General features: G+C 37.2%; 1 protein-coding gene across 2 annotated transcripts in view; it reads left to right on the top strand.

The window, feature by feature from the left end:
- Window positions 1-1,527: 1,527 nt before the first annotated feature.
- Window positions 1,528-17,290, top strand: part of ANKH (ANKH inorganic pyrophosphate transport regulator) — a 150,120-nt gene continuing 134,357 nt past the window's right edge. The window contains exons 1-2 of one of the 2 annotated variants that reach the window (XM_051969863.1): window positions 1,528-1,884; window positions 2,447-2,592. In XM_051969863.1, coding sequence (XP_051825823.1) covers window positions 2,497-2,592 — 96 coding nt within the window. In that variant the 5' untranslated portion in view covers window positions 1,528-1,884; window positions 2,447-2,496. The other variant, XM_051969862.1, reaches the window with a different exon arrangement.

Below are 17,290 nucleotides of genomic sequence, written 5' to 3'. Positions count from 1 at the left end.
TGTGACTTGGTATTTTTATGTAAGAGTTGAGGCCTGGTCTTGCACTGTCCCAAACTTTTTGTATTGGAGCTCTGGGTCTTACTGCAGGCTTTCACTAAGCTTCAGGGCTTGACTGTTGCTTTCCCTGAAATATAGACTTCCCTTCTGGTTTATAGCTGGGAATGGGGGAGGTGGAGAGACACAACGCCTCCCTGTTGACTTCCCTTGAGTTTAGCTGCAGAATGCTCTAGGGGTTGTGTCTTGCAGCTAGACTGCTATGATAACAAAATCTTTCCTGTGGCAAGTCCTGGAGGAGAGCTCTTGTTGCTACCCTCTGCCCCAGGGGTGGGACTTTGAGGCCATTTTGCTATGGAAACAGGGTCTCTGCTGGTAGGCCCCACAGGCAGGTATTGCTGTTGGGAGGGGGATAGGGTGCACTTCACTGCAGATCAGCAATGCGATTAAAGCTTTACCTGGTGGCTTATGCTGGAGGTGGGATCACTGGGTAGGGTCCTGTTGTGCTACATAACCTGCTCACTTGCCTAGAGGGCTGCTACTTGTATCCATCATTTCTTACAGCACAATAACATGTCATTAGCTTCATGACAAGATTGATTATTCCTATTTAGAGAGGCATTCACTTTGTGTCCAGTTTTTATTATAAACAGTACTGCTATAAATATTTACTCTTTATGGGACCTTTCTGACCTTTTTGGGGTATATTCTAGCTAGCGCTAGAATCCTTTGGATAAAGCTACTTTGTTTATTACTAGAAAAATTGGACCCATTCACATCTCCATCAGCAGTGCATTAATGCATCTGTGTAAAATAATTTCATTTACCGTTTTGTATGTGTACAACTAAGTAAACATAAGGTAACCTCCTAAAAAGAGAGAGGCTATCTTGTTTTTGTTAATTTTCCTATTGGCCCCTAGCAGAGTTTGGCACCAAGTAGGACTTAAAAAATACTTGTAAAATGGAGTGACTCATAATATACTGGATAACTTATTAAAAAATATCTTTCTCCATTTCCTCGCTCTCCCCCCACCCCAATTTCTTTTAGCATCTTAGTATCTAGTTCTCTAGTATTTCTTCCACCTGGCCCAGCCAAATGCAGGTCTGAAAATCGTCTCTGGAGGGCTTGGGTTCTTCCTTCCCGTCCCCCTTTCAGTCTCTCTCCGTGTCTCTGTCTGTCTCTGTGTTTCTCTCTCATCTCTCATCCATACTAGGGAAGGAACAGAGAGGCCCAGTGAAACTTCTCCGTAGCCTAGTCAGCGAAGCGCCCAGGAGTCAAGTCGGGGCACCCTCCCCTCCCTCCAGCAAGCAGCTAAGGAGCCTTTGGCACACCAGCCGGAGAGCTGCGGTGGCCCGGCTCGGGCATTAGGAGGAGCAGTGAGATGACTTCGCTTTCTTTCCCCTTTCCTCCCTCCCACTCCTCCCTAGCTGGCTCTCCGCTTGGTTGTCTGGCGGTAGCGACACACACAAGCACACTACACACGCACACACGCGCACACACACACACACGCACACACGCGCGCACACGCACACACACACACACACACACCTCGGTGTGTCAAAGCCCACGTGTTTCCAGCCGGAGAGAGCTAGCGAGCCAGCGAGAGACCAGGCAGACGCACGCACCGAGCCGGTGGAGGAGGTGGAGGAGGTGGTGATGATGGTGGCGGCGGCGGGGGGGTCCCCAGCTCGCAAAAGAGAAACCTCCGGGCCCCAGGCGCTGGAGGCTCCCGGGCCCAGCCCTCCCGGGGCGGCAGCGGCGGAGGCGGCGGCACAGGCAGCTCGGTGACAGCGGCCAGAGGTGCTCGGCGCGGGACCCGCAGCTTCCAGCAGCTGCAGCGACGCCCGAGCCGAGAGAGCCCCCCACGTATCCCCGCGGAGGAAGAGGAGGTGGAAGAGGAGGAGGAGGAGAAAGAGAGAAAGAGAGGAGGAGGACGAGGAGGGAGAGGAGAGAGAGGAAGGCGGCCCTGGCCGGCCCCAGCTCCGGGCCGGGGCTGGCTTGTTTTTGTTTGCGCCCCACATTTCCTCTGCGTGGTGGCGGTGGAGCCTCGTGCACGCGGTTATTTATTTATTTCCGGGCCCCAGAGCTCTTATAATGGAGAAGCTGTCAGCAGAAATTGCTGCTGGTGGTGGGGGTGCCGCCGCCGCCGCCGCCGCCGCTGTCCCTCCTCTTTTTTTCCCGGCAGATCATTGTTGTGTGGGAGGGCAGCGGGGATGGACTTGATCTTTTGGATTTCTTGCTAGAACAACACCAGGCGGCCCAGAGCGGGGAGCAGCAGAGGAGAGCTGCCCCTCGGCGCTGCTTCATCTCCTGAGCTCAGATCCTCTCCACCCATCCTCTCTCGCTCGCTCTCTCTCTTCGTCCTCCCTTTTATTTATTTACTACTACTATTATTATATATCTTTTGCTCTCCTGTTTTTCATTTCCTCCTCTTCCCTCACCTTCCTGCAGAGTCTCTTTGCTGCGGCAGATGTGTGTGGGGTCACCACACAGCTGGGACTATGGTGAAATTTCCAGCGCTCACTCACTACTGGCCCCTTATCCGGTTCCTGGTACCTCTGGGCATCACCAACATAGCCATCGACTTCGGGGAGCAGGTAAACTCACAGCGAGCAGCGCGGCCCCTTCTCCCTCATTCCCCTCAGATAAATGCAACCCTCCGCTCGAATATATAAGTAGGATAATATATCTAAACGCTGCTTCTTGAGCTGTCTTTTGAGATCCATACAAGCTCCAAGGCACGCAGGTTCAGGTAGTACACCGCCACCCCACCTCCCACCCACCCCTCTTTCCCCTTCCTCAGAAATTGGACAGTCCCAGGTGGCACACCTGTTTTGCATTTGGTCCTCTTTTAGCAGTCTTTGCCCTTGGGGATTTATTTCTTAATTCAGATATACAGATCTGAGTTTGCCTATAGTTAGTAGAGAGCCTGAAAAGAGATATTTACAAAGAGAAAACTAAGGAAGATTCAATATAACACAGGTATATTCACAAACTCATACTTAGCGGATAGTTACCATGCAAATTTTCATTTGTTGGAGCAAAGACCTTTCTCCCTGTTTTGTGTCTTTTTAACCTGGATGTTATGTGATTGATTTTGTTACTCACTTAAAAAGGATGATCTTGTTTACTGTCCTTTAAAAAATATTATTATTATTCATTAGACTTTTTCAATTCTCCGATGAATGTCGAACACTTAATATATAAAGGGAAAGGTTTTCAGTGCACAGGAAGATTATGTAATTTATGGTTATATAACCCACTGATCTGTATCTTAATTAAAAACTAGTTTTCAAAGGCTAATACTGTTGTATTTGTATTTATCTAAGGGTGATAGGGACAGCTTTCTGTTGTAATTTTGCAAGTTAATATCCCAAGTGGAACTGATATTTTTTAAGTAGGAAAGGATTACTTATAGCCAAGATAGGTACTGCTTAAGTTTACCTTTGGTCACTTTTTGCGTCGTAGTAGTGGGATGCAGAATTCCTATCTTTGTTTTTTCTGCTCCTCTTAAAATAATTTCGCTTTTTTTTTTCACCCATTCCTCTTTTCTCCATGTGGCGTCATTGCAAATATAGTGCTGCAGCCTCCTCAGCAGCCAGTGGATGGGTACCTGCGCCCGTTGGAACCCCTGATAGGGAACCAACTTATTCTGCTGAGTCTAATGCTAGATAGAATTTTGTGAGTTGAAGTAGCGAGGGGCTTTTTGATTCTTGAAATGCTATTTCATTCAAAGAATTCTTTTTTAAATGTCAGCTTTACTACAAATAGGACTCTTAGTGGTCATTTTATTAAAATATATTTCCTAAAGAATACTTGTTTTATCTGGACACCTAAAACGTGTGGATGCACTTTGTATTAAGAAGTGCACTCGTTTTCAGAACACTTAAGGTGAAACCTAAGGCTCAAGTGTTAACCTTCAAACGATAGCAGGCTGCTTGCATTAGCTTCCCAGTTTTCACAATACTTTTGATTCATTGCATCTGCATAAAGCTGTAGACTTTCAGTGATGCGGCCCAAGGGAAAATTTGCTTCAGTTTCCTCTTTGGAAGGCATTTACATTTAAAACATCAAATGCTCCTGGACCCAACCTGCCTTAGCAGTTAAAGTTTATAGATGGAAATTTTGAGATTTATTTTAAAAATTTATTCTAATTATGCTTTTATTCTATGGTCTCTTTACTTGTATATGATAGAGGAGTATAGGGAACAGCTGCTATTTTGTTTGGTAAATCATTGTTTTTCTCTTCTTTCCAGATCCCTTCCCTCATCTTCTGGCTCATTCTCATAAAATATTTATTGGCTTCTTTGATAATTAATTGACACCTTTGTCTATTTCTTATGTTTTTGTCAGTTATTAAACCCTAAATTTAGAGCGTTATAACCTTGGCAGAATTGTATATTGTTTATTTACCTGGAATTTTTATTCTCTTAGCTTCTCTTCTGAGTTTTTCAAACATGCTAAAGCTCAAACTACAATTTTTAATATTTTTAAAAAATATATTCCTTATAATTTCCCTAGGAGCACTAAGTGATTTTTTAAAGAGGCAGTATAGTAGAATAAAATTAGTTGAAGCATGATACTGTCTTTGCCTCATGACTACCTTAATCTAATAAAAGGCTGTTCTAACATGTGAGAAGTGATCTTCCTAAGACCAAAGGACTAAGGAAGATCAGCATAGGCCAGATATAAGCCAATTGTGTAAGTGTCTTATCTGAATAAGAATTATAATACAAATTCATTATTAAAATTCTAGCAATCTGAAGACAGGCCTATACTTGGGTAATAAGGAGAACTTCCAGAAAAACAGGCAGCTGCTATAATCAAATGTTGGTTTGGGATGATTGCAACTTAAACTCTGGTGTGCTCAAGAAAAGAATTACTTTGTTCTGATGATATTATCGCAGAGATAGGAGTTCAGGCAGGAAAGGAAAATCATTAGGTTTACAAAAACGTGATTTGCCTTTTGGTGTCAGTTGATAATTGTTTTTGCAAAATGGGGGATGAAGGAGCAATGAAGGGGAAGGGAGGTACATTGCTACTCCATTGTCAAGGGGAAGTGGGACAACTGCAGAGTAGCCATATGGATAACTAGGAGAACATTTTACAATTATTTAAAGCATTCTAAGACAGACTAAAATCAGGACCATCATAATCTTCACTATCTACCCCTTGCTTTCAGAGGGGAAATTGGAGCTATTTCAAACTGCCTATTTTTAAATGACATCTGCAAATGCACAGCTACTTCTATCATCAAGTTCTAAGCTGATTGACAAACATAAATATTAACTAAAAATGGGTCGATGTAGAAGAGTGGGCATGGGGAGAATCATATAAGTGTAATGATGCGTATTTCAAATTAATTCATGTTCAAAGTGTGGACTTCTACTCCACATTCTTCTTGACCCTGCATTGTGACCACAAATGCTTTAATGCTGATCAGGAAATGCAAAATCATAACTAACAATAAAATATTTTATTGGCTTATTTAAGCCTATGACTTAATGAGAATACATAGGCTACTTAAAATGTTTTTTTTTAAAATTTTCTTAAGGCTTTGAAAAAATATTACTAAGAACTTTTTTGGCTGCTGCAGATTATATATGAGTTGGACTTTAAAAATATAAATCAATTTACATGTAATACTATTGTGATCAGGGCAAGTTGTATTCATGTGACTTTGTAAAGGACCTATAAATAATTATTGTAAGTGTATTAATGGTATATCTGGGCCAAGAAGAAATACCTAATAGTAAATATGCATATATTTCTTAATCTCTTATGTAAGCATTAATAATAAAGGGAGTATATATCTCAAATTAATACTATGGAAATAACTATAGTATAATTTAGGAGAAAATAAAAATATCATGGGACTGGTATTGAACCCTTTCTTTAACCTTTCTTTTATTATTATATTTCACATTGTACATAACAATACAATATTGATTTTAAAAAAATATTACTAATATTAAAATTTTAAACTTTTCCCCCAAAATGTTTGAATAAGATGATCATCTGAATTAAAAATATTTAAAATAAGTATACTAATATATGAGATTGCATATATATTGTTTTCAGATGTGTCTGATTTTGTGATGCCATTTGGGGTTTTCTTGGCAAAAACATGAATGACTTGCCATTTCCTTCTCCAACTCATTTTACAGGTGAGAAAATTGAGATTTAAGGGACTTACCCAGTTCCTTTTAACTAGTAAAAAAAACTCAAGATAATTCTGATTGTATGCTAATGCTCTATCTAGTGTGCTTGTTAGCTAAACAGTTAAATTATTGAATATCAGATTTGGAAAAAGACCTTCGTTAAGTCTTAGGTCATAAATCAATTTTTAAAACAAATAATCCCTGACCTTTAAGGAACTTAAAATCTAGCAAAGGGAATAAAGTTTGTGCACAAATTACAATTACATAAAGCAGAATGTGTGTGTAGGAGAAGGACCAGATATTATAAGTGAGCTGACAATGAGAAAAATATTTCCATTAGGAGCCTCATAATAACCTAATGACATTTTGTTTATCTCTTAGTTGCTCAACAACTCTTATAGCAATTATAGAAATCATGTAGGAAGCAGTTAGTGTTTTTGTCCTCATTTTCTAGATCGAGGCATCATGAAGCTATGATTAGCTACAATTTATCTCACATCTGTGTACATATGTGTATGTATATGTACATATACCCAAATATACATACATATACTACACACACATATATAAATGTATTTATGTGTGTATACACATACACATATATATTTGTACATAGTTCTTTTCATGTTGTCTCTCTTGCTAAATTGTGAATTCATTGAAAGGAGACACTGTCATTTGCCTTTCTTCATCACATCCCTGGTACACAGCACTGGGCCTAGTAGGCACTTAATAAGCATTTACTGACTGACCATGGCCTAGCCAAGATCCATTTTAAATCTAGAGTTGTCTCTGAGACTTCTTGATTCCCGGTCCAGTTACAAATCTAATAGACTTCACTATTTTGAATCCAAAGGATTCAGCAGGTTCAGGAGAATCCTGGGAAGGCTTTTGTAGGACAAAATATTTGTTGGAAAAGAGCCCATGACAGGACATCTATTTTTACCAACTAAATTATCCTCCTAATTGCATCTTTTTAGTTTTATTTTAAAATTTGGTAACTACAGACTTTGATTAGGGTAAGAATAAAAGCAAAACATGTGAAGTGATAAAAAATGAATATTTCTTATAGTGAAATAATTTCAAAGTCATATGGAATTATAAGTTGAACATAGCTAATAATAGCTAAGAAGATAACTAGGTGGCACAGTAGGTAGAATGCTGGTTCTGGAATCAGGAACACTAGAATTCAAGTCTATTCTCTGGCACAGAAACTTACTGGACCAAGTTACTGAATTTTTGTTTACTTCAGTTTCTGCAAATAAAAAATTTGGATAATAGTACCTATCTCCCAGAATTGTTTGAGGATCAAATGAGTAATATTTATTTATGAAACACTTAGCACAAAGCTTGGCACATACCTGCTAAATATTATTATTATTGTTGATATGGTGCTGATATAGAAAAGTGTTCACATGTGAAATGATTTTCTGAAAATATCTTTATGCAATGTCCTTTCCCTAAATTTTAGTACCAATTAAAACCAAGCAAAGTTTTAAAGAAGGCAGTATAATGTATTTATACATTAAGAGCATATAGGATGCAGTATATAAGCAGATGACCTATGTTAGGTCACTTAATCTCTCCAAGTTGTCATTTCTTTATAAGATGAGGGAAAGAGCATAGCAGGACTTATACTACTCAGGTCACAAGGTGATTTTGTAAACAAATTAGAAAAAAAACATAATGCAAATGCCTATCACAATTTTAAAGCAAGCAAAATAGACAAAGGAATAATTTAAAAGATAACTGCAGAACAAGGAAAATTTCTACTTTTCTGGGGTGACTTTGGAAGAAATAAGGTGTAGGCCTCTTGATTTCTTGATAAAGGGTACTCTTAGATAAGGAAACTTCCTTTAGCCATTGCATTTCCTCTGCCATGGATAAGCTTATTGAGTTGCTCAGAACTGAGATTATATAATTTGTATGGGGTCTCAGAATAATTTGTGTTCATGGTGGGTCATGAAACCATGGCCCTTTGTCTCCAAGGCCAACTCTTTCACTTTGCCACATTGTCTCTAGAAAAGTTCAAAGAGTAGTTTATGAGAGAAAAATGAAGATATTTTCTACTTGGGTATTAATTTGCCCTGGTAACTTAAATCAAGGAAAACTGTGGCAATTATGTTATTAGTTATCTTTGAGAATATGTTAATATTTCTATTGCTTTGGGTAATTCTAAATGATTCCTTGAATTTGGGCAGGGCTAATTTGACATTTTGAAAATTATGCTTATTAGTATGTGGGTGGCTTGTGTAATTGTATTCTGACACATATAGATGTATATAATCAACAAAGACTATAATGTCTTTTCTGTTATAATCTTTAATAGTGAAGTTATATTATATATAACATATTATATTGTTATTATCTTATTAAAGTGCCATTGGTTTTTCACAATTTAAGAAGGATCTTGGAGAAAAAGTTAAGGCACAATGTAGTGTGGCTAAAGAAACACTTCTTCTGAAGTATAAAGCTGTAGGTTCAAATCTTGCCTTTGGCAGTGACTACTTGGGTGGCTTTGGATACTTCATTCCTTCTCCCTGGTTGTCAATTTTCTTCTTTCTGAAATGACAGAGTTGGATTGGATGACCTTTTAATTTTGTAAAATAAATTCTAAGGAACACATGTCACCAGAAGGGGAGATGACTAAAAAGTGGCCATTAACAAAATGTCTTAAAGGATTTGAAAAAAATGTTTAGTATAAGAGGGACTTATTGTACTTCTTCATGGAAGACAGAATTAAAAAGGGAGGAGAGTGGAAAGGTTCATTTGAAGTAGGAGATTGATGCTATCAAGCAAAATTCCCTGGTAGTATGGGACTAACCATAACCAACTAGCTGAGGGTCTCTCAGAAAAGTTGTGAGCTGCCCCCAACCCTTAGCAGAGTTCTGGCACCTACAGTCAAATCTCATTGTATGCTTGTTGATTTGATTTGGGGTATGTCAAGCACTGAAATAAAATTCAATTAAGATGTCCTCTCTTGTCCTAGGTTCCTACAGTTCCCTTCTTTAGTCATGGAGGGAATATCGAGTAGGATATAACATACCTCGTGATACATCTGTTGGCAGTTCTACAGATCAGTGACTTTTTTGCCCTTTTAAATTCACTCCTTTTACTCTGTAAGAACTTCTATTACTAAAAAAATCTTTGGCTATCCCCCAGACTTGGTGGGTTGGAGAGGAATGCAATGTCAGGACTTCCTTGATAACCAGTTAGAACTATATATAGAATAGGACTGGGGAATAGAAGAAAAATAGTGGGTTCTTCTGTTCTTTACCTGAATAATGCTGTCCTGTTATTCTAAACACCAAACACTGGTCAGGCTTGTGTTTTCTCCTTGTGTTCAAAGACCACTTTTCACCAGTGAATACTTTTACTGTTCTTCCAACCTAACAACTCAAAAAGACCAGTTCAGTTGCCATTTTTCTACCACATATTTTTCAAAAATGCTTTGTATGTGTGTTTGTGTGTATGTTTGTCTGCAGATATACCTGTTTTACTTCTCTGGATTCTACAATAGAGGGATTCCAAGGGCTGTGGTATCACAGACCCAGAATAATGAATAGGTTGGCTCTTCCTTACCCAATGCCTGGACTTCCAATAAAAAGAATAAAGAATAGTAGGAATTCCATTCACATGCAATAATAATAATAATAATAATAATAATAATAATAAGCTCCCTGGTTTATTTCCTCATTCATGAAAACTGGTGAAAAGAAATGAGGTCATACTTTTCTTTGAGGCCCATATTTTAACAAGTACATTTGCAACAGTGTTTATCAGATAAAAACTAAGCTTAATATTGGGTCTTTCTATTTTTCTGTAAATAGACTGATGGGTATAAAGATAGCTGAAGTAATAGACTATTTTTAAGTGTCATTTGCTTTGGAAATAGAAAGTTATTTGAAGATTAACTTTAGCCTTATTTCCTCAAAATACTACTTTTTTTTAAGCATATTTTTTCAAGAAAATATTTTGAAAATTTGAATTACTATTGAAATATAGTCTTACCAGTGTCTAATGTTCTGTCAATAATTTTAATTTTTGGTGAAACAAATTTTTTTTCAGGACAGTGTGATATAATTTATGGCACTGTGTTCAGATAGGGAGATATGTCTAGTTTTGTGCTATTTGAAAATTATTTGGCTACTTCTCTGATTAGGAAAAAGGCTGCCCGTTCATTTTGGCCTGAAAAATCTACTTCTTTCGAGTGTTTAAAAGCACATACTTGGCCTGAAAGAGTTAATGTGCCTTATTAACATATATAATATATATTATGCTAATACATACAGGGGTCCTCAAACTATGGCCCACGGGCCAGATGTGGCAACTGAGGACATTTATCCCCCTCACCCAGAGCTATGAAGTTTCTTTACTTAAAGGCCCACAAAATAAAGTTTTTGTTTTTACTATAGTCCCGCCCTCCAACAGTCTGAGGGACAATGAACTGGCCCCCTATTTAAAAAGTTTGAGGACCCCTGTATAACATATTGGGGAGTAATTAAGGCTCTATCTTCATGAAGCATCTGAAGTAAAAATGAAAAAAAATCATCAGGTATTAATTTAATACCTGTTTTGTGCCTGACATTGTGCTAAGTGTGATGGGGACAAAAACATTCTAGGAAGACATTCTTTATTGTTCATCTATATGAAAATTTTTAAATTTATTTTATTTACTCTTTCTTTTTTATGCTAAAGTCATTTCTTGATATACTGCCTTATTCTCATACTTGTCCCTTAAAACAAAGCAAAGCAACTTCCAAAAGCAACTGCTGTTATCAGTAACTTTTGGCATCTCTAACCTCCTGGGAAAAAGGAGAGGATGTTTTTAATTTTTTTTAGGTAGTTGAAAATACCTCTTTTAAAATACCACAATCAATTTGTCTTAATAATTTTAATAGGAATTTTCAAAGGATTATAGAATCTGAACTGAAAAGGACTTTAGAGGCCTTAGATGTCTCTCAGAATATTATTCCAGCTGAGGAAACTGAGGCATAAAGAAGTTAAATGTATTTTTCCAGAGTAACTTCTAAGAAGTGTCTTTCTGAGGTAGGGTTGTAATTGACATTCTTGACTTCAAGTGCAGCACTCTCTCCACTATGCCATGTTGCTTCTTCCTAAGTTATACTGCATATTTTTCCTACAACCTGAAAACTATATATTTATATCTGTAAAGCTACAGAACATAATTTAAATGTTCCTGATGACTTAGATTCATCAGTGTGAATATGCTGTGCTCTCAGGCCCAGCGCTATTGAGGTATGTTTTTCTCTGCATGAGATGGACTATTATGTTTGAAGATATGCTTTTTATAGTTGTCTCCTTTCTTGATATAAGAGCTGTATTATTTCTTGTTACTTCCTTTATTTTCAACTTCCTTCTTATAATCTACTATGCCTAAGGATTGAGATAACCAAAATTATTAGAACTATATCTAAATAGTTGATAATTCGTGTTTAGCTCCTCTATAACTAATGCTATAGATTTTTTTTTGACATACTGGGGTTTTTATAGTACATTCTGGCTTTTTGAGTTCTTAACTTTGGTTGGTGTATAAGGCACTGTGTGTGCTCACAAAAGACTAATAATCTTGTTGAGGAGAAATACATGAATGATTGAGACAATAAAGTATACAGTAAACTATTTGATTATGCATTGTTTTAATAGCTCATAAAAATGCTATTGTATTTGGGTAGCAAAGACAAGTGCTGCTGAAAGTTTAGGGCTATAGAAAGGAAATAACTAAATGATGGATTAGTTTTCTCACTTTTAAAATCTGGATGTTTTGAAAGCAGATTAAAGGTTTTTATTTTTCTCAAAGTTCTTATCACTGATGGAAACATATAAGCAAGGTGAGAAAATATATCCCATGAATCTGAAATCACATTCGTCAATCTTATACCAAAACAAAATCTAGCAAATGGACTTTAAATTATAAGTGCAATGATTTTGGATTTGTCAGTCATCTGTAAGAGTTAAAAGTTATTTATTATTATTTAATCATTTTTCAATCATGTCTGACTCTTCATATCTCCTTTGGGGGTTTTCTTGGCAAAGATACTGAAGTGGTTTGTCATTTTCTTCTCCATCTCGTTTTTCAAATGAGGAACCTGAGGTAAACAGGGTTAAATGAATTGCCCCGGCTCACACAACTAGTAAGTATCTGAGACCATATTTGAACTTAGAAAGAGGAGTCTTATTTACTCCAGGCCTGGCATGCTATGCATTTTACCTTCTAGCTGCCCTAAAAGTTAGAAACTAGAATTCAACTATATTTCCAATATTTGGAAACAGTACATCAAATACTTTTGTAAATTACTGACTTGCCCGAGAAAGGTTATAATTATATTTTCAGACCCAAAAGGATATATATTTCTAAATAAGAACAGAAGTAGGTCTTGTGAATTAAATAGCTTTTTGCAATCATAAAACTGGCAATATCTCTGTATCTTGTTATAGGAAGGACACAAGTTAGCTAATGACTAGCTGTCTAGCTTTGCTTCTAATGAGCTGAGCTTGCACATTTTGTATTTAAGCTAGTTAGCAGTAGGTCAAGGTTGCTTAGTGAATTTCTATAGTATTTTGTTAGCATGTGTAAGGCAAGACATTTGACAGCCCTGCAGATTTAAACATTGACACAGCTTATCCTTTTTTATGAAAGCCACAGAAAAAATTATTGCCCCTAGAATCAATGGATGCCTTAGCCATTAATTTTACCACCACCACCATCATCAGAACATGTGTTAAACAACTAATCATGCATTTCTTTGTTAAAGGACCATAGAGACAAATATCTAGTGAGGACATCTGTTATGAGATCAGTCGGTGAAGGAGCTTGAATGTTTTCTGTACTCAATTAATTTTGACATATAAATTTTAAATTGTCATGTATGAGACATGTTTGGAGAAGCAGTTGGAGATACTTAAAATGTTCCCTGTCCTCAAGAAACTTACATTCTATTCTCTAGTGATATGGTCCTGAACAAAATGACTTACTAAGCCTATTTCCTCATTTACAAATTGAAAGGGATGGAGCAGCTGGTCTCAGAGCTCCCATCCAGCTCTGCAGTGTTAATTTTGGAAGCTGACAGAGGAAAACAGAATTGCTTCTACCAGCTGATCCTGAAACCTTAACTCACAGAACTCCAAGTTCTTTGGCCACCACCATTCCCACCTGCTTTAATCACAGTACTCTCTATGGTTCCTTGTGATTTCTAATAGCTCTATCAGATACCATCAGTGGCCCTTGTTTAGATCTCTCCCTGGCATCTCTGCCACCCTCCTGTGTCATGAATCAAAAGATTTAAGGGAAAGAAACGTAGCTCTTCCTCATGGAGTGATGAGACTCAGGTTTTAGAATTGGAGTAATAGCGAAAATGAATCTCTGCAAACCAGAAACTCGGGGAAACTATGGGGGAGAATTGATGGATAGAATGGACAAATTGAGGGAAATGAGCCATGAACTAAGAGCAATAAAAATCAACTATTCTTCCTCTGTTGTTGATTATTAACTCATGTTATCATATCAGAAACTCATACGTGAGCATTGGGTTCTATAAGGGACCTAGAAAGAAACATTTGGATGAAGAAAGATTGGCATTTCTTACATAAAATAAGACCAGGTCATCATCTAACTGGAACAAATTATTCACCCATGGTGATTGTTTTTTCCCCTTGAGTTAGTAGCTAATAAGAAGTAAAAGTATCCATATTGTCAAAAGTTTAAACATTTCAGAAATGCTGCATAAAATTTAATAAATTTAGTAATAAACATGTAGGAGAATACTTGTGGTTTTTGTGTTAGATTGTTTGGCCCAAGTGAAGTCATTTTACAATTGGAAACCTACATGTGAGTAAAACAAAACATTAGGATGTTCTTTAATCTTGCTTTCAAAGCAAAGCAACCCAATAACTTTTTTTAAAAAGGAAAAATGCAAGGTAAAAGAGGGGAATGGTATTAGTGTAAAATTAAAGTAACAGATAAAAAAACTATATCTGTAATGATATTTAGTTGGGAAACTTATATTAAGGCTGTGCAATATGTGACAGTGGGAGGGGGAAAGGCGGGGGCGGGGGAGGAGAGAGAGAGAAAGAGAGGGGGGGGGGAGAGAGAGAGAGAGAGAGAGAAATACCAACAAAGAACTAAAAAAAAAGAGGTTAAAAAGGAAGATGGACTTTCTGCCTCTTTTCATATCCAGTCAGTGTTAATGTCCCAGTAAGTAGAAAGACATTTTGATCTTCAGTGATGAATAATATTCCCTTCCCAACTGTTTCCCAAAGCTTATTATTTTGTTCCTTTAGAACATTAGGCTTTTCTGTCCATGAAGTACCTTCATCTGAAGTTCAAAGCCCTTGATATAACACTCTTAAATTCTTTAGCATTCCAAAGAAACATGGAACAAGTGTTTATTCTTCTCCTTTATTCGTATAGGTTGCATCACCTGGGAGGATACCTGTCATGTTACCTAGCTTGGAATGAAGTGTACCTCATTTTTCCTCCCACATAGAGTTATGCAGCTATTAGCTGTATTACACCCAAATAGGGATGAAAGGCTCATCCTAGCATTGCAGATGGTCACCCCATAAAACAAAGCTTAGAACTTTTCCCTAGACCTTCTCATACACACTGGGATCTTAGCAATGAAACTTGAGACTGGTAACTGATCTGCAGAGTATACTTTTTATCCTTTAATTAAACTTTTTTTTTTAATTTCCCCATAACCTGTTTTCTTTTTGGTTGAAACTGTTTTCTTTAAGGGTCCCCACTGGTAAACAAAGCTTTGCCAATTTTTCAGACACAGAAACATTCCATGTATGTAACTCATTTTTGGGTAAGTGTAAGAATTATGTACTACTTAAGAAAGATAATGCCCATTCTTTTCCCATCTGCCAAATATCACCTATTCTTTTGTTTTTGTTCTTTTCAGGGAAATATAGGAAGCTGGGTATGATTCATTTCTTACATTAAAAGTATTTCTTGCTTTTATCATACTTGAGATATATTATGATTATGGCAATTTTAATTCTGATTCGGACCTCAATCATGCTAATTACACCATTGCACTAATAAGTTAATTGAGAACAAACAATGTAAATGTGTTTGAACAAATATAAGTTCAACTAGTGGAACAGATAGCTTCTCTGGATGAGATCTGCCTCCCTCCTTAATATCTTTATGGTATTATTCAGCACTGCAAACGAGACTGCTCTAAACCATGGAGGAGTGAAATCCTTCTGTAGTTTCGTTTTTTAAAAATTTAATGCATGATTATGCAGAGATCAATGACCTTTTCTATAATGTAATTCCTTTAAGCTGTTTGAAAATTGTAATTCATTTCTATGGACAAATATCCACAGACCACATATTTTCCATAGATTTGGTGTGAAGAGAAGAAAAGAATTGTATTATATTCACAGAAAATATCTGCTATTACATATTCTTAGGCATAGAAAGAACTCTGAATGAACTATCTACCTTTAGTATAACTCCTTGTGTGTGTGTGTGTGTGTGTGTGTGTGCGTGTGTGTGTGTGTGTGTGTGTGTGTGTGTGTGTGTGTTTATGTGTTTATTAGGGAAAGGCAGAGATGACGGTATTGAGGGGGGAAAGAACCTAGAATGGTTTTTCTGTCTATCTCCTAACATCCTAAATCTGATTCCTGATCAGCTTCCTCATCTTACATGAGTTAGAGAAGAAGAAGAAAGAGAAAAGACAAGGGAAAAGATGGTTGTTTATTTATTTATTTTTTTAAAAGAGATTCTCAAGGATTAAGAACAAAATGACTCCAGTAAAGTGTTATCTAACATTGAAGCTTTAATCTCCTCTCCTCATCCTCAAGTAGGTACTGAATTCAAAAAGTAAATTCCTGCCAGAGTACTTCGTGCTTATAGCACTAAGATTTGGGAAAACAATGGAGCCCAGCCCTGATTTTACTATTTATTTGTCTTGTGACTTTAAACAAACTATCTTGACTTCTAGTTTTCTGATCTGCTGAATCAATGTCAATGTTTAGCCCATCTAGTTCATGGGATTATTTTGTGGATTAAATCAAGTAAATGATATGAAGCACTATTAAAAATCATATTCAGTACTTTAATTTAAATATAGATAATGCTACCTTACATAGAATAAAAGATGTAAGACATTTCATATAATGTTTCATATTATATAAAGGTAAGAGAATATTATTTATTAATAACCATAAATAATAATGATGCCATCCAGAGGATCTTTTGTATCCATCCTTGTCAAACATCTCCATTGGCTGATCAACATAAGAGACTCCTTATATGTACTTAAGCCAGGAAAAGGAAAAGTTCTGGTTTACAGAAGGAAGGCATGTTATTTACAGGAACAGAGAGTTGGCAATGCTCCCATATCTGAATCCACCCTCCCCTACAGCTGGGAAAGTATTGAATTTAGGCTTTTCCCATTGCTTTTACTGTGTATCCAGGTATAAGTCTAGATTGATTAAACACCCATTACATTAATTACCATTTGTGGATTCTTCACAGAAAACAATTACTAACTAATTTGCCCAATTAGATCTTCTGCTGGATTATATATCCTTCCTAGTAAGTGGAATACTCAGATTCTCTCTGCGTATCATACCTAATGACCCGCTGCATCAAGTCACTTGTCCCTTCTAAGTGAGGGGCAGTTTGCTTTTTGTTCTTACTTTTCATTGGGACAAGTAGCTTCAGTGCACATGCTTGTTTGTTTGCATGCTCAAATAGCTGACTTTTCATGCTCTGCAATAGCTTGGTGTTTAGCATAAAAGATGTTTCCTAAAACTAGACCCAGCTGGGTTAGGTATGGGCAGAAGCATGTCAAATACCAGATGCCAAGAACATTTGGGCTTGGACTGGGTAGAAATATTGTTTTTGTCCCTTTTTCACTTTTGGGAAAACACATCTACTTGTGGTTTTAACCATTATTGACTTTTCCTCCTCACCCCTAACCCCCACCAGTTGCTAGGATTTTAAGTAGTGCCATGCATAGTGAAATTGCAGCTGGCAGTGTTTTGCTTCCAGTTTAGGTTGTGATTTCTCACCTGAGGCGCCATCCTATTCTGCTCCCTGCTTCCTTGACTTTAGATACAGAGTGGGTGACAGTACATCTACTCATGCTGACAATTA

This window comes from Antechinus flavipes, chromosome 1, assembly GCF_016432865.1.
Source record: "Antechinus flavipes isolate AdamAnt ecotype Samford, QLD, Australia chromosome 1, AdamAnt_v2, whole genome shotgun sequence".
Taxonomy (NCBI): Eukaryota; Metazoa; Chordata; class Mammalia; order Dasyuromorphia; family Dasyuridae; genus Antechinus; species Antechinus flavipes.
Note: the sequence above shows the minus strand (reverse complement) of the source record. Positions and strands in the feature narration are given on the sequence as shown.